This window comes from Xylocopa sonorina, chromosome 11 (assembly GCF_050948175.1).
Source record: "Xylocopa sonorina isolate GNS202 chromosome 11, iyXylSono1_principal, whole genome shotgun sequence".
Lineage (NCBI taxonomy): Eukaryota > Metazoa > Arthropoda > Insecta > Hymenoptera > Apidae > Xylocopa > Xylocopa sonorina.
The window spans coordinates 1,785,464-1,811,358 of record NC_135203.1 but is presented as its reverse complement, the minus strand read 5'-3'; the positions used below and the strand labels follow the sequence as shown (position 1 = coordinate 1,811,358).

General features: G+C 47.1%; 2 protein-coding genes across 2 annotated transcripts in view; one reads left to right on the top strand and one right to left on the bottom strand.

The window, feature by feature from the left end:
* Mirr (iroquois-class homeodomain protein mirror) overlaps nucleotides 1–9,698 on the bottom strand; it is a 38,975-nt gene extending 29,277 nt beyond the window's left edge. The window contains exon 1 of the mRNA XM_076904485.1: nucleotides 9,536–9,698. Within this exon, the coding sequence (XP_076760600.1) occupies nucleotides 9,536–9,574 (39 nt within the window). The 5' untranslated portion in view covers nucleotides 9,575–9,698. The remainder of the gene's footprint in view (nucleotides 1–9,535) is intronic.
* Nucleotides 1–25,895, top strand: part of LOC143429091 (uncharacterized) — a 324,872-nt gene that overhangs the window by 54,180 nt on the left and 244,797 nt on the right. The gene's annotated exons all lie outside the window — the stretch shown is intronic.

The window sequence follows — 25,895 nt, the reverse complement described above, 5'->3', positions numbered from 1 at the left end:
AAACGCGAGATTCGATGCCACGAGTTTTTCTTCTTCGCGTGTGGTCCAGGTATACTCGCCGGCGAAAATCGTTGCCGTTCAGATGCGTATCTCTTTTATTGCCCCTTTCTGCCTTCGTATCGGTAGATTCTCTGGTGGACTGGACGGTGACGGGCCGGGTTATTATTCGTCACGCTTTCTTAGCGCATTGTCAGGTACCCTTTGTTCCATATTGATTATGTAACTCGCTTTTCGTAACGATGTAGGAAGGCACGGCGGTACGAACGGGAAGATATGCTTCGATACCACAAGAACGTCAGAGTGTCTGCTTTTCTTCCTTGCGCTCTATCGCTTGTTTCTTGTATCGCTCGGAATCGTTTTCAATTTTTTTCAGTGGAATTGAAGGGCGCGACGTTTTAGAATGGGTAAGTGCATAAGCAAACGCTTTCTTCGGTTACAAGCTTAAATTTCTATTCCAATACCTAATTAAGCCATTAAGTTTCAACGTATCAACCCCCTTCGGACCGAACTCACGCGCACGCTGCTTTACTACTTCAATATCCGACTTAAAATAATAAAGTCATGATTGCGATCACGTATACACGAATGATATTAAATAGTTTTCGCTTCGGTGAACGTAAGTCGGTAATATAAATGAATTAGAAAATAAATTGGGAATGAAATGTTATGTTAATGCGACACGGCTCTCTTAATGGTTCAAAGGTGTTCCTTATAAAGTTGTCTACACAAACCACCGCCGTAAGAACACATATCATACCAGATACATGTGCAGAGAAATTTTGATATAAAACCAATGGAAACGCCAATATCATTTATCAGGCAAAGTTTTCTTACACAACGCTAATCAAGTGGCTATATATGTATATATACGTACGATCTATTCCAGTTTCAGTAGCAAGTTTTACGACGTCCAGTTCAACGACTACGACTGTAACGTCTAACACGCGTGATCGTTCCAGTGCGCGAGAGCCCCTACTCGCGATCAGGAGAGAGAAAAAGATCGGTTTCGACGCGAATTGGAGCTGGCGGCAAAGTCCGCGGACAGCAAAGGGTTAAACGGTGCCGGAATTCAGCCACGACAGCGGAGAAAACCGCTGGTACAGGGAAGTCGAGTCACGGGACACCGAATTCGTAATGGTTCGTTTACAAGCGGCTCCGCGAAATTTATTGCGGCCCGCGCGAACGTGCACACGCGCATACGATCCAATGGTCGCGGACCAATGATTTATACCGTGAGAAAGATTAGGCATTCGCGGCTGAACCCTTCCTTCGCGCGTACCACTACCGTTACACGGCCATAGGAAACGTGCGCGCGACGTCCACGCTCGGATAAAATAGTAACGACTACCGTGAGGACGATTTCAATAAATTCCGAGTCCTACACGCGAATTATCTGAGATCGCCGCGTGCCTCGAGTTTCCTCGAATCAGCCTCGAACAACGATCACACGTCGATCTCAACATCGCGGCTCTGCTCTGTCGCGTATGCGATTCGCGAGGAACAATTTTTCATCGAACAGCTGAGACTTTCACGTTTCCTTTCCGATTCAGTCGCTGAATTAATTAATCTTAAATACGGTTCGTGGGTGTCTTCGTGGTTCTTAGTTTAACACTTTCATGTTAACCCCGTGAGTTCATCACTTTTTCCAAAATAATAAAACGCTTTACAATTGCCACTTAACGTCCCAATAAATCATGAAATGATCTCAAGCGCTATATATCTCGCGGTTTTTATGTACTTTTTCTAACGCGTGTTTCAAAACAACGTGTATTTAGTTTGGAGCGGCGATGATACGGTGCGACGGGTTTTTGTTTTGAGAAGATAAGGTTAGGGCTCGAGCGAGGTATGGCCGCCACGGGTATTGATGAACTCTTTGGGGAAGAGGTTCTCGTTTTCGTATCTGGGGGATCGTTAACTTGTCACGACTGTATATATCCTTCGCGAGCGAGCCTCGTAAGTCGAGCTAATCTCTGTGAAATGAAAACATTTCTTCAGATTAAGTGTACAAAGTTGGCCGACTCGAGTTTTTGTCTAAATGCGCTCCTTGTCGAACAAGTTAAACGCTGGAGCGCTATTCCGACTTGTTAATTTCTTGATCATCGCTCGAATCGTTCGCATAAAACTCGACACGTTGCTTTCGAATTGGATCAAAATCATACCTATTCACGCGAATATAGTTTCAACGTAGAAGTTCTAAAAATCGGTCCAAGTTTAAATGCAAGAAAAATCCGGTTGACATTCCACGGAGTTAATACAAGCGAATCGCAAAAGTACACAGTTCTTCGCCAGCACTCTTTTAAACGACAAAACATCTTCTGACTACAAGATAAAGAGTACAAGGAACGTTAACCTCGCGTGCACGGTTGACATCACGGCCGCGGCCGTTCGAATCGTGACAGATTCGCTTCTCGACCCCTTATCGGCCTATTCTACGTAGCTGTATCGACGGTAGTGGAATCAAACTAAAAAAAAAAGGAAAAAGAAAAATAGAAGAGAGAAAAAAGTGAAGGGAGAGAGAGGGAGAGAGAGAGAGAGACGACAGGTTCCGTAAGGTTAATCGCGAACGATAAAGACCGGCAGATTTATCGACGGTGACCAATTCGAACGCTTATGTCGAAATGTAATCAGAGTGCCGGAAGTCTCTGTGGCATGGCGGCGGCCACATGGTGATCAGCGACAATGTCCTCTGACAGAGCGCGAGACTCTTGCACGCGCTTCCGTGCGTGCGAGCGCAACGAACGACGCGCGAGAACCAGAAAAGGGGAGGTCTGAATGATTTCGAGGAAAGAAACGCGCAATACGTTCGTACATCGAGTACGTGTCAGCCATCTTCACGGATGGTGTACAGGAGCGTCCAACTTTCTTTTCCTAAATAACGTTCGCCTGAATTTTCGCGAATGTCTCACTAATTTCAGCTCGGCTGGCAGACACGCATGTAACGTAATATTCTCGGGGCGAGGATAGTGGTTAAAAGCTTAACTTAAAACTCCTCTGGAACTACCGGTTTCAACTTAATTCACCCGGAATTACCGTAGCAAATGGGTTCAAGAAAAAGATCTAAAAGGTGGAAAGCAGAATCAAAGAGCGGCAGGAAGGGCGGCCAAGAGAAGGGGATAAAAATCGTTTGCGAGAGGGTGGCAAAAAAAGGGCTGGGAGAAGCAAGGGAAAATCGACCGCAAAACGCGCTAACGCGTGTGCTCGAGTGAGTGAATAGGAGAGAGAGAGAGGGCACGAAGAGGAAAGAAAAGGAGAAAGAGGAGAGAAGGGAAAGAACAAAAGGTGTACGGAGGAGGAAGAAGGAGGAAAGAAGAATCGGAAGGAACAAGAGACGGGGACTCGAAAGAAAGGAGAGAGGAGCGGACGAGGAAAAGGAACGCGAGCAGCGCAGGAGTGAATGAATGCAACGACGGGGCGAGAGAGCAAGGGGAGAGAGAAAAATGGAGGAAGAGGGCGAGTGTGCGAGAGAGCGAGGGCGGAGGATCTGAGTCAGCTCGATTGGATCGAGTAGCGCCGAGTCAGCGAGCGAAACAGCGCTAACTGCCGGGGCGCGAACTACTACCGGAGATCGTATCTATACAGCGACGTATCGTGCCGTGGCGCATCGCGCTGCCAACTTGCAATAATATGGCCATTCATAATTTTTACGCGGGCCAGCGTCATTCAGGAATTCCGTCCGGCGTCGACGTCGCCGCGCGGCGAGGCGATACAGCCGGCATTCCGATGGAAACGCGGCCAAATTTCCAATCCTCGACAGCGACGCGCGGGGATTTACGCGGGCCACGCAATTCCGCGAATTCCACCGCCCACCGGATCCGTTTCGTGGTAACGTTGGGAGGGTTGGTTACGAAGGTGATCTCGCGGGGGCGCTTTCGTTATCGTCGCGTTTTAAGGCGGCTGGCATCGACTCCTCGCGGTTTCGCCAAATGCATTGCCCTGTTTGATGTTACGTCGTGACAGACGACTGCGAGTCTGAGAACTAGCGCAGAGATTAACCGAGCTTTTCCATTGAACTGATAGCTGATTTTCGGTTTGTCTGCTTTTCGACTATTTCAAAATGTAGCGGTCATGAAGAGCGTCGGCATGTACTTTATGTGCCTGTTGAGATACGTCCATTGGTGTTCTGGAATACTAAATTTCTATGGTTACGTGATAGCAGAGTGCTATATTCTCGTGCGATATAGTTTGGATTGTACGCGCATCGATTTTTCATTCCTTTTGTAATTCGAATGCTTATTTCGGATCTATTTATTCGGCGCATATTTCGATATTTAATCTATCGCGACTATTGAGAAAATTGAGGAAGAGAGGTGGCGACTTCGTTTGCATGAACGAGTTATAGCGCAGGTAATTGCTGGGGCAGCGCTAATCAGGGCTCCTAACGAGCAGAACAAGACTAGACGCCTATAACTCATTGTATCGCCAGTGTATGGCATAATTGTAGCTAAACGAATATATGCATTGTGACAAGCGGCGTATCGCCATCTTCCCGATTCGACCACCGAGCGGGTGACACATATAAGTATCTACTGTCTGTTAATAAAAATCTACACTTCCTAAATCCTACGTGATGCTATTACAAATGCAATTAGTAATTCATATAGATATAACGCGCATGAATAATTTAATTACATACGTATGTAAATACGTTATGTTAAAAAATATATCCATACGCATTGAGAAAACACAAGTGTGTGCATGTGTGTGTGTGTCACTCAACTATATGGATTTCAAACTATACAGACGATTGAATAATAGAAAATGTAATACACCTGATCCTGATTAATCAGTATGTAAATGTTAAAACAACCACAGTGCCACGGCTGACACTTTTTCTATTCATTTTATTTGTATCCCTAAGGCGCTATAATATTTTTCAAGCACAGCACAGTCATCGATACCAAGAGTGTCAATTTTTAAAATACCTGCTTTTACATATCCTGAATATTAATCTGATAAAAAATGATAAAAACTGGCTATGAATGAGATCGTTGTGCATGTATAAACACACGGTAACTACAATACCCAGTACATATACAATCCCACATCAAGTAAATTGAATCAGAATATGTAGATATAATAAAATAAATTCAATGATATGCAAACAAGCAAAAAAGGGAAACAAACATCGTATAATTAGTAAGTATTTGCAGGTACTCTTGATTAGAAGATACATCGGTCACTTTAAAACACATCTCCTTAATCTTCTACTCCATCGTCTAAATGAATGAAAAAATAAGAAAGAAAAATTATGGAAAGAGCACCGATCGCATAAAGAAAAGTGAATTTTTCACACTCGAGATCAACTTGTGTTCTGTTTCTGTTGCAATAACCTCGAGAAACTTAAACTCCGATCGTCGTCCGCTGCATCAGAGGTGACGTACATTGTTCGCCAGCGATTTCTCCCGGCGACACCTCCGTGTTCCCCGAATCGCGCTCCGAAAATACGCAACGGATTAAGAAAAAGAGATACGAGCTACCGGGGAGGGGACGGAGGATCGTTACTTCAATTAAATTGAGTGACGCAGATTAGCGATATGAATTCGCGGCGTTCTAAATATAATGCAACGGCTGTCGTCGCGGTCCTCATTTCTCGAGGGTGCCACCGCACCGAAATTTTTCGGGCCAAAATTATAGCTCGCTGCCACCACACCGTGGACATTCCGATTTCTCCGCGTGAACACGTTCCGCTGGTAACCAGGCAGGAACGCGAAACGTATCCCTTGTCGCGACCTCTTCCCAACAGCCGAGTGAAAAGAAACTGTTCGTCCGAATTTTTCGGGAGCGGCGAAAATGAACGCTCGTCGCTCGATCGAACGCATCTCGACACGTGTTGTCGGTGCGAGAACGCGTATTCCTTATCGTGATCTCTGCTCGATAGATATTTATCGCTTGTATAGATGCGGGAGATGAAACGAGGTGAGATAAAGGGAGGCGAACGAAGCCGCGATTAAGAAATAAAAAGTTGCTCGACTTCGCGTGGTTTCCTCGAGGAGGATCGGCGGTTGAAAATTACGAAGGTGTCCGGCGAGAGCCGATGTCGAACACACCTGAACGCGCATTACGGTTATTAATGATAAGTTTACACGGTTTGCGTGTCGTACGTATTTATGACCGGCGGTTCCTGCGCCGAGCGCAACGACTCGTTACATCATCCGCGCAGCGCAAATGCCAACAGCCGACTAGTATCGGTCGTAATAACAGAATTCAACGGCAATTAACGACTCATTGTCCGCTGGAATCGATACGCACCGCGAACGAAAAATAAGAAAAAAAGAAAAATAAATAAATAATGAGGAATAAATGAAAAAGAGGAACGCGAGGTCGAAAATAGGCATCACGAACGATGGAACGAAATAGTAGCGGGCTTATCGTCGGTTTTTAGCCGGGCTCGATGATATATGTAATTATGATAAGAAGTGTCGCGCACGCTCTTCGAGAAAGTGGCGTTTGATGATTCAAACGCCTCCTCTTCCTCTCTTTCTCTCTCTCCCTCTCTCTCTGTCCCACAGAAATTGAATATCCCGATTACGATACCGGCGTTTGTTGTACGGGTATAATAATAAATGATATACGGTGAGGCGGCGCGATGATTTACGTGCAAAGTTGACGGGCGAACGAGAATTTGAAAGAAAAGTGTGTCAACGATAAAATAACAACGGTGACCAAAGTGGTTGCTTGTTTATTTAACTCTGTTAGAAGTGGAGTAATACTCATAGATAATAGTAGACCATTAATTTTTATCGGCACTTAAACAATACGATACGCAAACGATTCCACTGCGCCCACCCCTCCCCCTTCGCCATCTTTCGTGCCGCGTTTACTGAACGCATTATCGATTGCCACCTCGAATTGTTGGGCGCGCGAAAAATTATTGCCTCTCGAACACATTTTTCATCCGGCTAGGCGAAACCGCCTCTTCTGACACGTCGTATATTCACACGCAGGAGAGTTCTACAATTATGCCGCACAACAGATATTTACGCGAGGATAACGAAACACGTCCGTCTCATTTAATTAACTAACTTGTTGGTGAATATAGTACAGAGTTGAAAATTCAGAAATTCCTTACGGAAAATCTTTACAGAGGGTCTGCTATGAAATTCTACGAGTCGAACATTGGAGAACATTCTTCTTAATAATAATAAAAAAAACCGTTCGACATTTAAACACTCTTTATATATATATAAAAAGAAACTGTTCCACTCAAACTAAACAGCCCCATAAAATCACGTAAAGGTATAATTACGAGACGAAAGAGAATGAAGAATTTAAAGGGGGTGCTAGTAGCAGAAAAATGGTGCTGGAAACGCCGTTTGGATAACAGTTTCGGATGTGGTGGCAAAAAGCTCGTTGATGGTAAGACGAGATAATTATTCTAGCGGGGCGCAAGCTCTTCGATCATTTCGGAACGTTGCTTTAGGCGTGGCAACACATGTTCTCAGCTCCACGCTATGCACAGCGCATAGGTATGCAGCCGTACACCTATATGCAACATGTCAGGACACGTGGTACCGAATCTCTCAGGCTTGCCAACGGCTATCCATTCTCGCAACGAACAAGATCCCACGCTACAAATTACCCGTTGCGGACACGGAACGGAGACGAATCTCTGGCCGCGACTAATTGTGCTACCGACTCGTTGCGATTTTCACAGACGACTCACTTCGATTCCAACGAGCGGTTAGCGCGACAAAAGTCCGCGAGTCCTGTACGCGTAATATGTTGCGTATGCCACGTACCAAGCGTTTCGCATGCTTCGCAGGGTTTGATTTTATGGACAGCGCCATCTCTTAAATCTTCCGCGTTTCGCTCGTGACATTTCGTATTCCGCGTTAACCAAGATGTCACGGCGATTACGATCTCCGAGCGATAGTTCTTGGAAGATTATCAATCGTTCTTGACGAAATTAGTCAATTTAGATAGGCCAGATTAAAATTGATCGACTACGTTGAATGGCACTCGTGACGTACGAAATTCGTGCGCCATGTTACGGATGAAATTTTACCAACGCCACCTCCGAGACCTAATACTTTATAATAGAGTTACAACTATACACGGATTTAAATATTTACTTCTCTCGAGCATATTAATTACCGTTTAGTAATCATATAGATTAGTATGTGACGATTTCAGTGATCACCCTTCGCCTTCAAACCAGCATACACCGACGATGGTGACGCGTACCAAAATTCACGATTTGATTTCATTTCCAGTGGACAATTTCAGTTTATAAGATCGAGAATTTCTAAATTAACGTACAGAGACGATTGGAAAAACTTTGGAGTGTGACAGTGATAAAGCGATGAATAATAAACGTTGAAAAATTCTCAGGGCAAGAGTGAAGGCCATCGGTGAAGCTCCGTGGAGCGGGGAAACTGCAAATGGATCGCGTGCAATTCCGTTAATAGCCTATTCCAACGAAATCAAGCAACGCTCGTAACACTCGGGCGAAAACGAAGAGAGCAGCTTCCTCGACAGCTCGTAAAAGCGTATCCGCAACGACAGGGACGATATCCGCTTTCGCGGTGAATAGTCAACGACGCGAACGATTCATTCCCTGGCTAGCCTGGCATATGCGGAGTCGCGCACGGAGAAGGAACAGATAGACGCAAATAGGTGGAGGGTTTTGACCGTTGAATACATTTGACTTTCAAACGCTCGAAATTATATCCGGATTCATACATCTACCGAGTGAATGACAACGGCCCATAGTTCTCGAACCATGTTCCCCGAGTTCCTTTCGACGTTAAACGCCCAACACTGAAATATCCGCCTGTCACGAATAGCTATCTCAATATCGGACCTCGTACTTTTTCCGATCGTTCCGCGCTCGTTGCGCGCTGCCGTGCATATTTCTTTCGCTTCTCACCCGCCGCCACGACCCATATATATTTTACGCTCAATTGGGAATTACATCTTAACTCAAATGCTCGTCGGCGTTTATAGTTTTACGCGGAAAGGAAACATCTGCGGCGAGCCGAGATCTGTACGCATAAATGTTGTGCTACAGAGATCTAGAGCTCCACCAGATTTCCTCTTTTCACGGCGGGAACATTTCTAAATCCGATGGAAACCACGTCCCGTTTGGTTTATCGTACAAATTTTTTCACGTTCGGTACTCTTACGATAAAACAATTCGGTGCTGGTGACGTTAGAAACGATGAAATAAAATGGTGGCATTATTCTCTATACGTGGGCAGTGTACGAGGTGACGCATATGCGAATTTTTATCATCGTTCTTTCAGGTATTTCCAACGCATGATTCGTTATAAATTTAATACGGATTAGAATCTGATTAAACTTAAAAGGACGTTCTTTAAACGGTACCGATAACGGATTAACGGAGTGGCACAAATCAAACGATTGATTTCAGTCACGGCACGCTGATCGATGTCATCGGAGGACATCAATTTGAGAGGTGCATCCATCACCGTGGTAATCGCGTAATTGTGGCCGCGTCGCGAAACCGAGCCGGCGCGAACGGCCGAGATTTCGAGCCGCTCTAAAGCGGCCGACTAAACGAACGTGAACTCACCTGTAGATTTGGTGATCCTCGAAAAGAGAACTGTGACATGATGTGTCGGCCACTCAGGGCCGTGATGGTCGGGCGCCGCTACGCGATCATCCTATCGGACCGTGGCATCTGTTACGATCTCACCACCGAGTCACTTCCAACTAAATACCGGATCACTGTTTCCTTCTTTCCGTTGGTTGTTTGTTAAGCACGTTACCTAGCACCGGCGAGCAAAAAGAGAGTCGTGTGGTGTAGACCGTGCCCGCGTACGAAAACGCGCGGGCGGCAAAAAGGGAGAGCCGGGGTAGAAATTTTTCACTGTAGGGTATGTACGAACTCGCGCGCGTTTTATCGCACCGTCTAGTAACCCAGCTGTACTCGACCCTGAAGGCGGTCTCCCCAGTCGTCGACACTCGCACTGTCACAGATGTAGGCACAAAGAGAGGCAGGGACCAGTTTTCCGATCTTCGACCGCAACGCAGTCGTACGGATGACACTGTCGCGCGTTCGGGAACTCGTTCACGACTAAACACAGACCGATGACAACCGTAATCGGACGAACGAGAAACTGTTCGCACTAAGTCACTGCGTACGATAGAGCCTCGGACGAGAGGAAGGTCGCTCTCTGTCCTCTGTACGATGTAAATACGGCGTGGCGCGAGACGAAAAGCGTGGCGATGTAAATGCGAACTAATTAAAACGGCACAGAACACCCTACACGTATAAAAAATACCTGGTGTATTATAATACGCGCCAGTAGACGATTCGTTTCGTGTGGGCAACACTCACGCCGTTGATCCGATCGACGCGCCAGCTATGATCGGTCGCGACTATCCTCCGAATCGTCGTTTCTTTTCGACGGAATCCAGTCCTCCGCTCAGTGGATAGGGAAGGCGGAGGTACATAAGTGCGAGTGCGAGCAGGACGGGGCGATGCGGCGAGAGAGAAAGGGAGAAAGAGATGAAACGAGAAAACGAGACGGAATAGAGGGAGGAGCGAGCGAGAGGAAACGCTAGAGGGACGGACAGGAGGCGAAACGAGAGATAGAGAGGGAGAGAGTGGTAGGTCGAGAACTCGAACGATGGTGACGGAGAGACACGTTCGTGAAAAAGGAAAGGCGAGGATCGACTTGTTCGCGCGCACCGTGCTCCTTCCTTTTTTCTCCTTTTCTTCGTTCGTTCGTTCGTTCGTTCGCTCGTAGAATCCTTCCACACCGCGGATCGGTTCGCACCCTCCGGTGTACGCCTCCTTTTTTTCGTTCGTTTCGAAATGAAAAGCGTTGGCCGATCACGACTTTCAGCAGACACACACACGGGTTTGTACGGGGTGTACCAGCCGTAACCGTGCGCGCACAACTCTAAACAAGTAACTACAAACTGGCGGAAGTCACACGTGTAGAACGCCTCGGCACTTCTGTCCTCGTCCTTTGCGTGAGATCCGCGTGCGTGTGCGTCCACATGTACGCGCGTATGTTCTCACTCGTGTCTAGAGGGGGTAGAAGGAGGAGGGCGCGTGTCCATGCGACGACCCTTCCCTCTCTTCGTTTGAACTTGACGGAAACTTGTTTCGCGCACGCTACAGGAGAAACAGTTCGATCGGTTCGAAGTTTAGCGTACGATCCGATCGGTACGATCCACACGCGCACTTTTTCAGACGGTCACTGACATCCGGTTCGATGGATGGTCGTCGGCGACCGGAAATGTACATAGGAGACGATGACTCCGGCCGTGGCGGGCTGTAAGTAGCGGTTTCGGTCGAAGGAGCGAAGAACGCGATCCAAATCCGTAAGTTCTGGTATCCTCGTTCCGCGAGATGACGGCTGATCGCGGTGTAGGAGGAGGCGGCGGTACAGTGACGGTGGCGCTGGCGATAACGATGGTAGTGTGCCGATGGTGGTGGTGGTAGTGACGAGAAACGGTCGGCTCGACAGTGGTGGTGGCAGAGTCGTCGCCGTAGTTCTTTTCCTTCCATGGAAAGGGGGACGATTTTTGCGAGATGGTTTGCTCACGGCGAGACGGGTGGGAGGGTCCAGGCCGGCACGCCGCGCGATGTGGTGGGGGTTGCTGGTGCCACCTCTGCTGGTGGCTGATGATGCCACTACCGGCACCTCGTATACCCACGCGAATTCGTACCGCACTCTACCAGTAGGCCGAGTGTTCTGTGTAAGTTCTCTCTTCTCTCGGCTCAGATCGGCATCTTCGTAGATCGGGCACGGAGCCGTACGCCGCGGCGGTTAGCGTCGGCAAACGCGACAATAAAATATGGTGAGTCGCCCGTGGGGCCAGCTAACGCGCTCCCTACCTACCCCCTCTCGCTCCGACTACTCGCTCTTCTCTCTCTCTCTTTCTCTCTTCCCCTGTCCCTGTCTCTCTCACCCTCTCTATCCCCCTTTCCATCCTTTTCCTCTCTTTCCGTTTCGCCGTCCCGCTCTTTCACGACACGCTCCGATCTCTTCTTCTCCCTCGTTCGTGCCCGCTCCTCGTCCCTCGTGACGCCCCACCGGCGCCGCCGCTTTCTTCCCTCTTCGTTCGGCTTTCGTTTTGTGGAGGGGATGGGTGCTCGAGCCAAAGGGGGCGCAACCGGCCGAGATGCCGCCGGTGCCACCGTGTTGGGTTCTGGTGGGGTCAAGGGAGAGTGGTTGGTTGCGTTTAGGAGGGGCGAGAAGAGGAGGCAGAAACTACACGACAATTTTAGTTCGATAGATCCCGAAGTTTAGCCTCGGCGGCGCTGCTTTACTTGCCGCTGACTTCTTCCCGGTAGTTTGTTCGCTGCCCTCTCTCCGTTCCTGTGTTCGCTTCTCCACCTCTTTCTTGGACACGACCGCACACTCTGCCGTTTCCCCACCACTTTGATATTCCCACTCTGTTCCTTTCGCTCTCTCTCCCTTTCTTCTCCTTTACAGCGGCGGTCGTCAACTATACTTCGTACCTTCTCGCGATGTACCACAGGCCCCCACCTCCTGAGAACCTCCTCCTTGCTCCACACACAGCGCGACACTTGACTACACAACCTTTCTCCCCCCCCCCTTCCCCTCTCTCACCCTCTCTCTCTCTCTCTCTCTCTCTCTCTCTCTCTTTCTCTCTCTCTGTTCGCCTCCCACCTTCCAACTCGCTCTTCCTCTACAACTTGAATTCCGCGTTGGCTTCTTTCTCACTCCAATCTACCACGGCTGCGACGTCTTCTCTCTCCGTTTCTACACTTCTACAGTGAAACGCGCGATCACCGGTTGACGAACGTATTACACGAGCACGTTTACGCGGCATAAACGCGTACCGGCAGTTTAATGCGAGGATGACGCGTGGTTGTCCCATCGCGCGTTTCACTGGCGATTGTCATCGGTGTTTCGAAAGTCGCGATGACAAACGGCGCTGTTAAAATCTAGTCGAGACCCTTTTGGGGATTCAGCTCGCGTAGCCACGATCGAAATTTAAAAACTGATCCACGTCGAACGACAAGCTCGGCCGGCTTACAATAGCTAGCCGAATCGTAGAGCCTAGCCGACCCGTTTACGTGTAACCCGATGGCGGCAACGTGCCGGCGATCACTAACAATATACAGGTTGACAACGGCGAGCGACGGATACGATGACGACAACACGACGACTTCGGCCGTGGCGTCGCGAAAGTGTGTTTTGCGCAGTTCTTTCAAGGGAACTCGCCTCCTCGCGCTTACTTGTCGCCCTCCTGGCGCGACCGCCGATTAAAGGGGCGGGTAGGGGCGGCTGGAGGTGGCGGATCGCGAGCACAGAGGTTCGCGGGGGAGGACATTCGGTGTGCACGGGTGGGGACGCCCGCGAAGGGGACGATAGGGTTCCGCGGGGTTGGGTAAAAAGGTGCACTGACATTTTTCGCCGGCCGGCAGATCGCCGATATACACGCCTACCTACGAGAGTACCTGCCAGCGAAGATATTTTTGCCGTTTCGCGGTGAAACTCACACGCTCGCGCTTACCCCTCGCTTTTAATCGCGTATCTCTGTCGTGGTGGTGGTGGTGGTGGTGGTGGTGGTGCCAGCTCCGGTAAGACAGAAGTGGCCGCGCGCGAGCGAGAAAGGGAACTGGATAAATCGCCCCCTTCCACAGTTCTTTCGTCCCCCCTCTGATAGACCGTGGTAGGTGCGGAGCTCGGCTTTTTTCCCCTCCGTGGGCGCGGACTAACCTTGCCCCGCCTCCGCCACCTTTCTCTGGTCCCCCTCCATAGTGCACGAAATTACTCGTACTACCACCGAACCGTGTGCCGCTGCCTTTCTCGTCACCCCGCAGTGTGCGCGGCACGTTGAGCTACTACTTCGCGCTCTTGCTCGCCACGGCGACGTCCACAGAGGAACGGAGCAAGATGGAAACATACGGTGAGCCACACCGAGATGTGAAACATTAGTGTACCGTTTGTTAACACCGCGGTCTACACATAGCCGTGCGCAACTCTCTCTCCGCTCCCCACCCTACCTCTTCCATTCTCTCTCTCTCTCTCTCTCTCTCTCTCTCTCTCTCTCTCTCCTCGGTTACTCCTTCGTATATACTCTTCTACCGGTGACTTCAAGAGGCCGCTCGCTGCTATGCGTATATATGCTTTGCAAGCTCGTGCGCAAGTGTACGAGTCAATATACGCGAGTGTCATTGCAGTGTGTGTTGGTATACTGTTCCTGCTCCAGCGGCTCTCTCTTTCTCTCTCTCTCTCTGTTTCATCTTTTCATTGCATCGCGTCTACCATCCCGTCTCTGTCCCTCTTGTCCTCTCTACCGCTGTTCGACTCCACCTTAAAACCTCCTACCCCTACCCCGATCACCTTCTATCCCTACATCAGTGACTTTCCGAGAATGCGACACCGAATTTGTCGACGGCACAGAACGTCGACGTTCCGCCACGACTACGCCCAGGCTAAGCTGCTGACCGATGTAGTCGCACATCGATTTTGGATTTCCCGTCGCCGTGCGTGTGTTGCCACCAGTATCGGCCGTGCGTCTTCGGAATCGGAAATTAAGAAGCCAACGGAGGAGTAACAGTGGCTTTGTATCGTGCTCCAATAGCCGCCATCTACTACTCTCTATCCACCGGTTTACCGATAAATCGAGCTACCGATGTAGTGAACAGAACTGTGTCACGGAATTCTCGGTTCAAGGGGCATTTTTAGCCCACCGTAACACGCGCCGCGAAGTGTTTGAGAAACGCGAACACGCGAGGTTCAACGAGCAGACGCAATTGCAGACGTAATTTCTCGGGATATTTGTTTTTAAATCTAGCTTTTCTTTCAAGCTGTATTTCATATCACGTGCCTTAGAAATTAAGTAAGTTCAATTTGTTACGAACGTGATCTCGCAAACGCGTTACGCTGCAACACGTATGTACGCGTAAAATGGTGGGCTAAACATGTGTTTTCTCTGCGTCGCGATCGCACCAACGAACATTGCTCGCATCGCATCGAATTACATCGAAAATGATGCACGCATCTTTGGAGAAAATCGTCGCCTATGCGCTCGTGTCACCTCGTATCGATTACGAAACGATACCCAATCGTAATCGGAGCAATTTGTAGCGAGTCGATGTAATACAAACGGCGGTATTCCGGGGGTGTTTTATTATGACTGTGCTACGCTATAGGTGCCTCCACGCTTTGAATTACTAATGCCGTGGATCAACCAACACGTTTAACCATAGTGAGATGAGACAGTTAACTGTAGCGCGAGACAAGGCATTAACATGTTAATGCGCCCTACTCTATAGCCTATAGTCTAGCACAGTACGTACATGCAATTCATGTTAAATGCAACGGCTCTACGCATTGTGACGCTTCGACTAATGATTCGCACATCGCCGCGAATTTGAATTCAAATTAAAGGAAAGACGATACGTTTTCACGCTTACGCGCAGACCTGTTCACGATATTACTACATAGTTGTGGTAACGTTCGATGGGTATTTTAACCTGCGTTAAGCTTGCTTTCCGAAGCTGTGAAAGAAGATTCAAATTACAAAGGGAACGATTACGTACGAGAGAATGTATAAGAACTTTATTTTACGATACGACGCACGCCATCGTTGTGCGACGTACGCGCACATTTAATTGCTATTTATTAAATTCAGTATACATTTAATTCAGTCGTAAAACCTTTCAACCGTTTTATTAGATGATAAGCGCAACTAAGTATAGAAACCACGAAATGATCATCTGATTGTGTTAAGGTGGATTGTACGATTGTAACAATACATTTATCCTCGGTTATCGTGTTCTTTATCACCGGATTTCCCTAGAATACGAGAACATAGGTTAAGATCGCGTAGAATAACGCGTTACAAGGCGTAATAAAACTTCTCACGTGAGGCCGGTACGTTCAGCCCGTACAATGGCCACCGTATGCAAGCGTGCGTCTCCACCGCGTATACATCCACGTCTACCACTTCGGGAACACGTAAAAACTGTCACGACTGTAGCCCTCTAATTACAGATCGTGCGCGATACGGGAAAACCGGCACGTAACGTCGAGTGAAAGTTCATCCGACGCGCGGTTTAAATCTTCCCGGCTCACAGACCGTTGAACCCGTAATTTATTTCCACCGCGTAAGAGATATACGCCGCGGACAGGCATTAAAACATTCATCTAGCGAATATATCCGCGGGCAACAATTCGCTTCAACTAGCTTCAAAGCCTATCTGATTCCGTGGCGCGCGTGCTACACGTAATTCGATTTGCTCGCGTTGCTTCGCGATCCTATCGATAACACTGGCCATGTCCTCACGCACTCCCGGCAATGTCACTCGCTGGAATCTACGTTCGAACGCGCGACCCCTGCCGATCTAAAGCCGCTCTGGTTCCCCTCGCGATCCCTCGTACAATAACCGCGTCATTTCTAACGATCCGCGAACGTCTCCGCTCGGATCGGTGTCGTCTCACGTCTCACCGTCGCTGATCCACAAAGACGATGCCATCGAATCGATCGCGGTGATCTCCGTGCACAGAATCGAAGGAGTTTTCTGCGCAATATCGTCGCTCGTGAAGCTCCAAGTCGTACGACCAGTCCGAAGTGGTTGGCGACCAGTCACGGGCAAGGTCGACGAAAGCTGCTGCACAGGTGGCAGCACGACTCGACGAAGGACGTTTATAGACCCTCCTCGTTGGTACCGCGGCATCGTCGCCGGTGTGAAAAGTGGGGGTGGGTGGTTGATCGCTTGGGTCCTTTTGGTGGGGGCTTTTCCCTTTCCACTTTCCACGCCGGCCACCCCTCTTACCTATTCGTTTCCCTCTCGCGCCCTCGCGGAGGGACGAAAGGGGTGGCGCCGTACATACTTTCGACAATGTGTGCAGCAACGATTGTCACCGTGTTGAGTACCCGCGCTTCGACAGGCTCCGCGAGTGAGACGTTTCTAACGCTAGGTGCAACGAGGAAAGAATCACGGACGGGTTCAGCCTGCACTCGGTAGAGTGCGCGCCCGTTGCACTTTTGAATTCGATTTTGCGCCTTTCCCTCGACCGAACGATTTCGTTTCCGAGCGAACGCTGGAACACGCCTGGTCGCGACCGTTTCAAGACCGAGCCTCGCGATCCTTGCGATTCGCGGAACGTAGCGGCAGGCTTCGTGCACGTGATTTTGATTTATGGCCAGCGGTGGCCAGTGATTATTCAATTTCTGGTTCACCGCTGAGCGCGTTCATGCTTTCTCCTCCTTAGGAGTCGATTGTGTATAGAGTTGTTTCTAATTTTGTAATGATTCGTCCTATACGATATAGTTTACTGCTCGTTCAACAGTGATCGATAACTAGGAAAACGTTGGAACAAGCGTTTGAAAAAAATTACTCGTATCCTTGTTCGTGCTTTCCCTTTTACAGATATATATATATACACATATAATTAGATTCGTTTTTGGAGTATTCAATTACAAGTTTGGACGAACGCGAGGAAAGTTCGTTGGTAGTTGACGTTCGACTGAAATTCGCTGAAAATTGCTTGTCCGTCAACGTATCATGCGCCGCGACCTTACGCGCGTTCGCTCATAAATCAAAGACGGTAAGGGCTAAAGGCGACGAGGGCACGAAAAGCCTTGAAAAGCAAAGCGAAGTGTACACTACTTATGGAGGCACGGCATAAACTTGAGTGATTAATCTTGCCGGATTGATAACGGGCTCCCCCTCGGTCGCACCCTCGTGCTCCCATAAATTACGTTATAAGGAGGCCCCGGGATAATTAATACCGCCGCCCGTTGTACGTAAGCAGCCCGTTGTTGCGCCGCGGTTGACACGAGGTAATCTGCGACGGTGTTTCCGCGCCGCCATTGTCCGCGGCCACCTCACCATGAAATCTGCCGCGCGAATTCTACCGGGATTCGAAACGGATTGCGCGATCTTGCACGCCGCGAGATATTGCCAGTCATTCCTGACTTACTTATTGTCGGTGAAAACCAGCCGCTCTTAGATCGTAGACACCGAATGCTCGAGTTATTAACGAGACAGCGGTTACTATAATACAATGCGGCTGTGATCACCACGATGCGATATTAATGGCCGATGATAACGAATTCGATTTTCTACTCGCGAGCTATCGATATTGGATACACCGTATTCGCTGGCGCGATGGAGCTGGTTTCAGATTTAGCCAAATGATTAATCGAACGAATAAGTTTTCCATCGCTACCTTTGCTTCTGCTTTCGATTTTGCAATCGATACATATCTGGCTCTTGAAAATAGTCGCTCGAGAGTTTGCGAACGGAGAAACGGGACGCGTGAAGGATCGTTTCGTTCGAGGGATTTCCCCGCCATTACCAAAGTGCATCCACGTCGATTATGCAAGACACTCGAGCGATATCTATCAGCGATTCGATTAACTCGATGACTTGTACCGTTTCCAAAGCCAATTTGCGTTCGTTTCGCAACCGTTAGTACCAGGAATCGAGGTGGCGGAGGCTAATTTTCGTCGGTTATTCGCCGATCCCGTTTCAGCGACACTCGGAACGGCACAAGTAAGTACAAATACGTCGCGCGTGATAAGGGTCGGGCGAGGATGACTGGCGTGTCTCACGATCGTCAGGGGGCCATCGACGATCACCGTTGCGTTATCAATGACGGACGAAGTGCACGACCATGTTTCGACGCGAGATCAAACAACGAATCGGGCCGATACGCGATATCTTCAAAGGATTTTCGGCCGGCCCGTCCCTTTGTCAACCTTCCGCTGATAAATCTGAAATCTGGTCCGAGCAAACACGGCCGTGTCACAGGTCTGCCGTCAGGGTTTCGACGCCAGCCCGTCCGCACAGTCGCGAATTGTCGAACGTCTAACGCGTTATCGCGGCGATCGCGCGGCGTTTCCGCGTGAGCAGAAATTTTAGGGGACCCGAAACGGGCCGAAAAGGGGAATGAATCATCGGCCGGGCGTGATTTGCGCGAAGCGACGTATTCCACGAAAGGGAAGGGGGTGGGGGGTCGGGTAAATTTGGGCGAGCTAGTGGCCAGAAACGCTTCGATGTATCCTCGATCACGCGTAGATCAGACGTTCGCTACGGTTCGGACATCGCGATGTCCGTTCACCGGGAAAGGTAGGCTCGTATCTCATCGAGCGGCAACATGAAAGATTGTTCGCGGTAGAAAAAACCCTGCTGATTCGTCCGTGTTGCGCTCTCCAACCCCATATATATCGCCGGTGTGCGCTGAGTGGTCCATAAACTTCGTGGATCGTTGGTATACGCGGGCAGGACGCGCGTGTAATCGTGAGAAGAATCGAAACGAGAGAAAGAGAGAGAGAGGAAGAGGTGGTCCACGGCTAGACCAGCGGCGTGGCCACCCTATAAAGGGACAGGAGAGGAACGGTGCCGGCGCTCATTAATTAAACGAAGCGTGAGATTCCCAACCCTCTCCTCAGCCGGGACCCTTCGTCGGTCCCCCCTCACTCCCGCCACCGCTCCTTTATTCCGAACCGGACAACCCCCGCGGACGATCTGAAGGAGCCGCTCACGGCCGATCATCTGCCAGAAAGTCGATCGACCGATTCGTAAATCCATCCCGGAGCCCCTTTTTACCCTTCCGTCGTTAAACCGGTGAGACGGATCGAAGGGATGGAACAAAGGGTCGACGGATGATGATGGCTGTTCGAGAGAATCTTCAAATAAACTTCCCTTTGATTTAGGACTTCGATTACTATTGGCTGGTGAAATATTCTTGCAATATTCGCCAGTTTTCCAGCCCGTTCGTCTTCCGGACGCTTCAACGGATCGATTTGTTGTTCGCATCCATTCTTGATATTCCCTTCTTTTTTATAATGTTTTTTTTTTTGTATAGTGGAGGTTATATTTATAAACACGAATCTTTTATCGTGTGTATTTTATTGTCAGAGTGTTTTACATTCTTTCAAGTTTGTGACTTCATTCATGGGTATTTAGCAGAGCGGTGATTCAATAGCAAACGATTCGTTCACTAGTCGTCGGAAAGGGGCGAATCAATTCCCCGCAACTCGTACCGACTTCTCGAAATGTATTACACCACGGCGTTCCTGTTTCATCGAAGCAGTAAATTCACAACGACGACGATGCGCAAGTGTCGCGCGTGTTCGTCACGGATTCACCAACCGCGTGGGCAGGCCGCCTCGACGATTCATCATTTATCAGGGACAGCCTGGAGTTTCTTCCGAATTTGTTCGATCCATCCAGCTGATGGATCGTGATTTAGACGGCGAATGACAAGCTGGTAACCGCGGCCAGGATACGGCGAAAGTCTATCTCGCCTAATATTACCGCGCGGATCCTCGAGAATCGAGCCAGGGGTAGTTTCGCCGGACTCGTTCCTGGATTATCGGCCGACAACCGTGGAACGTCGTTCTCTTATCGTCGAACGTTCAATTATCTCCAGTCCTGCGAGGCTTTCTGAAAATTTCCTGCTGACTCCACCCTGATAAGGAGCATGATCGATGCACGGGTATACCTCGTCAGATGTGGCGGCGATGACGACGAGACTGCACACCGCGGAGCGTACGACGGAACCCTTCTGCGAGAGGAGGAGGAGGAGGAGGAGGAGGAAGAAGAGAGAAGGCTCGGCGAGCAGAGTGGAACGAGGGGGTTAGATCGCTCGTCCTCGACGTATAATCGATGCGGATCCTCGACATCCGGCGAAACCAGCTCGAAATTCAGTATCTGTCCGAGTTAATGGCGTACATATTTATCGCGATCGAAATCGACAGAGCGTGGAAGACGAGGGTAGGCGGGGAGGGGCGACACAGGCTGGCTGGGCTAATCGACGGCCAGTCGAATCTCGATAATCGCGTTTCGAGCACGTTGCACCCCTTATCTGGAGATATATTAGCCGCGCGCAACTCGTTTTCGCTTTCCTTCTTTGTTCCTTCCCTCCTTCTCCTCCCTTTCCATCGTTTCCCTCGTTCTTTTTTTTTCCCGCGGCGTTAACTGAATCAAATCCGCTCGCCTCGAGTGGTACGCACCGTTACGTCGTTAATGACACCACTTTGTTTCAACAATGTAACGTCCCGGGCCCGATAACGACGGTCATATACGCGATATTATTTTCAGCGGGACACGGCGCTCCCCGTGATACCGCTCTGTTTTTATATTCGCTCGTAGGCCAACGCGTACATGCGTACATCGGCGTTTATAGGTGGCAACGATAACGCGTTGCTTTATTGGCTGGGGACGTTCGCGGGATATCGTCCGTGTAGACGATAATTATTCTGCTCCGTGGTTTGTTAAGGAAAATACGGTGGCATTGAAGGACTGACTGTTTTAGGGACATCGCGAGGGTGCTCGTCTCTGTTAGCGAACGAACGCTGGTAGCCTCAACTAGCCGATGGTTTATTACGTTTAAGTTAAAGGATGTATATTTGTCTCGATGATGGAAACGATGCTAACACTGGTGGAAGAGTTTTAAGTAATTATATTTCAGTATTGTGTTCACCATTTTGTTTAATCTTCTGCTTTAGTATTAAATGATGAGAAATTTGATACATTTGGAAGTAATTAATCATTATGCAAGCGATTAAATTAGGGAAATAGATACGATGATGCACAGTTTTTGCTGGAACTCTTTAATTTTGTGGAATGTATCGTAATTAAGCTAAACTGGTTTGATAGCGCCAAGATGACTGTTTATAAAATAAATGAGAATTGTTGGAATACGTTTACGGGGGAGTATTTTATGTATTATATAATGCGAAAGCAAAGTAAAAGGGGAGACGGCTGAGATTGTGACACGTTACTCGACTAGAATAACCGAGTGCTCGAAGGAAGCGATAACACCGCTTCAAACCTTCATTATGCGTATGCTAATTATTAAAGGCAGACTTTTATCTAGAAACGAGTGTGTCAACGTGTACAAGGAATTAGCGTGGATATTTCAGTTTGCAAATTAAGTGGACATTGACAGGGGCCCTCTTTGCCTTCCCCTCCGTTTCGGAGGGATAATCTCTCCTCCCGAATCGCGCGCTTTCCAATTTCTCGTCCCTTATCTTCAATAACGTCACTCGAACGTAAAGTATTGCCTGGCGATTGGCTACTTAATTAATATCATGAACATATTTACGTGGTATTCCACGTATATACATTGAAATTTATGAGTCACAGTGCATCATGTTAACGAAAGAAAAAGGATCTCATTTCGACAATGTTGCATCCACCTGTTGTATTAATACGTAAATTTAATATCAAATTAACGTTGCTCGACTCAAAATCAAACCAAGTATAACAATATGGTTCTATGGTAATTGGGGAACTATGCCAGAGGTAAATTAGCTGAAAGATTCAAGTATTATGTAGGTATTGTAAAGCGCGTATAGAATTATTAATTAACAAATGAAACAAGTGAGAGGAAGATTGATAAATCGGTAATATTATTCTCGTTTGATCAAAGGCTCCATATTTTATATCATTTTAATGTCGCTCGCAATGCTGCCTGTTAAGTAGAGAATAAGTAAAATAAAACATAAAATACAATAGTATCGTTAAAAAAAAAAATTGTTACACACTTGTACACATATTTCAATTTTTTTATGTTAAACGAGGTAGATATATTTCCTATCAATTTATTCTTAATGACAACTTAATTCTAACATTGTAACGTGTCGATCAAAAAATCCAATGATTAATGGAAAATTATCTTACCAGACAAATATCTTATACATCATTAGCTCCCAAGAGTATAAATACAACTTTAATTCGCGTATAATTTCTAAATAATTGTTTGTATCATTGCAATACATTACGAGAAGAATAAATTTACTATAAAAATGTGGAAATTAATGATATATAGGCTGCTACAGCATCGAAGCGAGCGTAATAGTAGATGCAACCAACCGTGACCTTAAGAAGGCCACGGATGATATATACATTAGGCTGACGCATTCAAGTGCGACCTCAGTCGCCGCGCTGATAGTGGGCCGAGCAGACATGGGGGGGGGGGGATGCGTTCTGATGGTGAAGGATCATGCAGTGGATGCTGGCCAAGTGGTAGAGGCGTTTGAGGTAACTACTGGCCCACTGATGGAGGGTCAAGGAATGGATGTTGACTCAATGATAAAGGCTTATGGAGGGGACGCTGGCCCAGTGGTGGAGGCTTACGAAGTAGATGCTGACAGATGATGACATTTGTCCACTGTTGTTGAAACGAATGGAAACTTTAATTCTATGGTATAGGGGTAGCAGTTCTAAGATATGAATACAACGGAAGGCAAGCAGTTGGCATCCTCTGTTGGATGCTAACCCATGTATGCTTTAATATAATTTGTTCGTGATTAAATAGCTAGTTTTATTAGTTTCAGGAGTTATTCAAAGCATCCTCTGTTGGATGCTAACCCATGTATGCTTTAATATAATTTGTTCGTGATTAAATAGTTAGTTTTATTAGTTTTAGGAGTTATTCAAAGCATGTAATTATTACTGAGTGAAGTATATATATAGCGGAAGGTAAACAGTTAGCATCCTCGATTGGATGCTAACCCATATGTGTCTTAGTATAATTTGTTCGTGATTAAATACTTAGTTTCATTAGTTTCAGGAGTTATTCAAAGTACGTGATTATTACTGAAGTATATGTATAGTAATTAAAGGACGAGATATATATTGTTTTACATCAGATTTATTATTAAAGTTTTTCAATATTAAAATATTTAAACGATTAATAATAACGTGTGGATCCTTGCGTAGTCACCTCCACGGGATGGACCTGGGCCTTTAGTAACGATATTAAATTAAGAACTACGCCCGTAGATTTAAGTCGTTTACAATTTAATAGAAATTTTCCAAGTCTTTTTCTGGACTTTGGAACTATTAATTGGATTGTAAATTGTATTATTAATTAAGTCATAATTTAAGTTAAGTTAAGTTTAGGTTCTCACCGTTGGATCGTCGAGGGATTTTAGTTATAGATTCTTTTATTGGTTTTACCTGTATGTAGTTTCCCTATTCCTTTATAATAACATCGTAAATGAATACATTTTCTTATCAAAAGTGGAAAATAGCTACTCTTATAATCCGTTACCGCTCGTTCATCAAAATGGATCACAATTGTTCTGGCATTTAGTCGTACTGGTAAACCATTGCATTATATAGGCGCTCGAGCATTCTACCCTGTGCGTCTTAAGTTCACTTCACGTCGTGATTTGATCGAACTGATGTGGTTTTCGGTACCCATCGAGATTTCGCAATCCTGGTCGATTGGTACGCCCGTTGGGTTCTCGGTCAGGGTATAGGTCTAGCACAGTGGACGCACTCGTGGTGTTGTCGAGCCATGTAGCTCCTACCCCGATGAACTGGGACCTTTGGGCCTGCTGTAAGACGGATTGAGATGGTCTATGCGATTCGCCTTCGAGCAATGAGTCCTGATGTTAAGTCTCGCTGAGATCTCGATAGTACCCGCACTCACCATCGGGAAGAGCGTGGTTTCGACAGTTTCAACGTAAAACATGGGATACTTGTTCGCGATTCGCGTCGGATACGGCTAGCCAGGTGGCTAGTGCTGAACCATCGGGTTCGAATGCTCTCGCGAGATTGTAACACAGGTTTATTGGTACTTGTTCGTTTCGGTCGCGTCGCAAATTTTATCTATTTTTGTTTCAATTTAGTTTGATTACTCAATTTTATTTTAACTTTTTTAGTATCAACTTCTTTTTACAATAGGACGATAGAATTTAGAATTTTGTACCGTGAGAACCTTTTTCGAAACACTACTTTGTTTAAAGTGTAAGTAGAGTCCAGTTTAAAAATTTAACTTTGAGTAAGACAATGGCATTCCTCGTTATCCCTTTCGTAAAATCCATACTGCGATTTTTAAAATCCATGTTAGATTTTGGAGAATGTATTATGGATTTCGGCTTTACATTCACAAGCAGAGTCAGTCCACGGTACCTTCTGTACCGAAAACACACAGATGTAACGAAGCTTGGATGAGTGTGTAAGGTTGTAGGGATGGATCCCTGCGTAGTCACCTCCCCGTTGGTGAACCTGGGCCCTTGGTAACGTTTTTGAGAGATCGCACTCTCCAAAATGATATCAAGCTAAGGACTACATGTTAGATTTAAGTAATTTTTAATCTACTTTAAATTTATATTAGATTATAAACTGTATAACATGTTACGATATTAAATTTAAATTTAAAAGTAATATTTAAATTTATATGTAATTTTATCGTGACCAAGGCAATTTATTATTGGGTTTTCTCATTTAGAAGTTAGGCTTTTGATTATTTTAAGATTGCTGAATAGGCTGTAAAGTGTTTAAATGAATAACTGATAATAACTGAACGTTTATTGAAACTCAAACTATGTATCTCATGTCACGATATAGTAATCCGCGCAAATAATTCAAACATTTTTATACGATTAGTAGCACGGTAATCTATTTCCAATTAACAAGGTATGCTTTTGTGATAACGGCTACTCTAGTTTCAGATCAATTTCCGTGGACAGGATTTTATGTACGAGCGTGGTGAAAGTAAACGTCGAAGAAGAGAAGAGGAACAAGGTTAAATGGCGGCATTTTTGAAGGTGAACAGTTCCCCGCGTAATAAATGCACGGCGGAAACGCGATCTACGTTGTTCTCTATAAACCGTGTGCCCCTCTCTCGTTATCTCGATGATCTTTTCAAATAATCGAAAGCAATTAAATAACTACATCGCGCGGCGTGTCGAACGCGTCAGGATACCGGCGATGAGAGACAGGTGCGCCGGCGTGCCCGCTTCGCTCGCTATTAAACGGCAATTAAAGGTAATTGCGCGAGTTTGCATCCGCCCGATAACATAGTAACAATCGCTTCCTGCTGTAAACTCGACTCGCCGATAAGAACCGTGTTCTTGCTCGACGTGAAAAACCGTGCCGCTTCCTCCGCCACCGTTTCCTTCAACCCCAACGTTAATTCATTGTCCAGAATTCATATCCCGCGTACAGATATTTTCTAGCGATCACG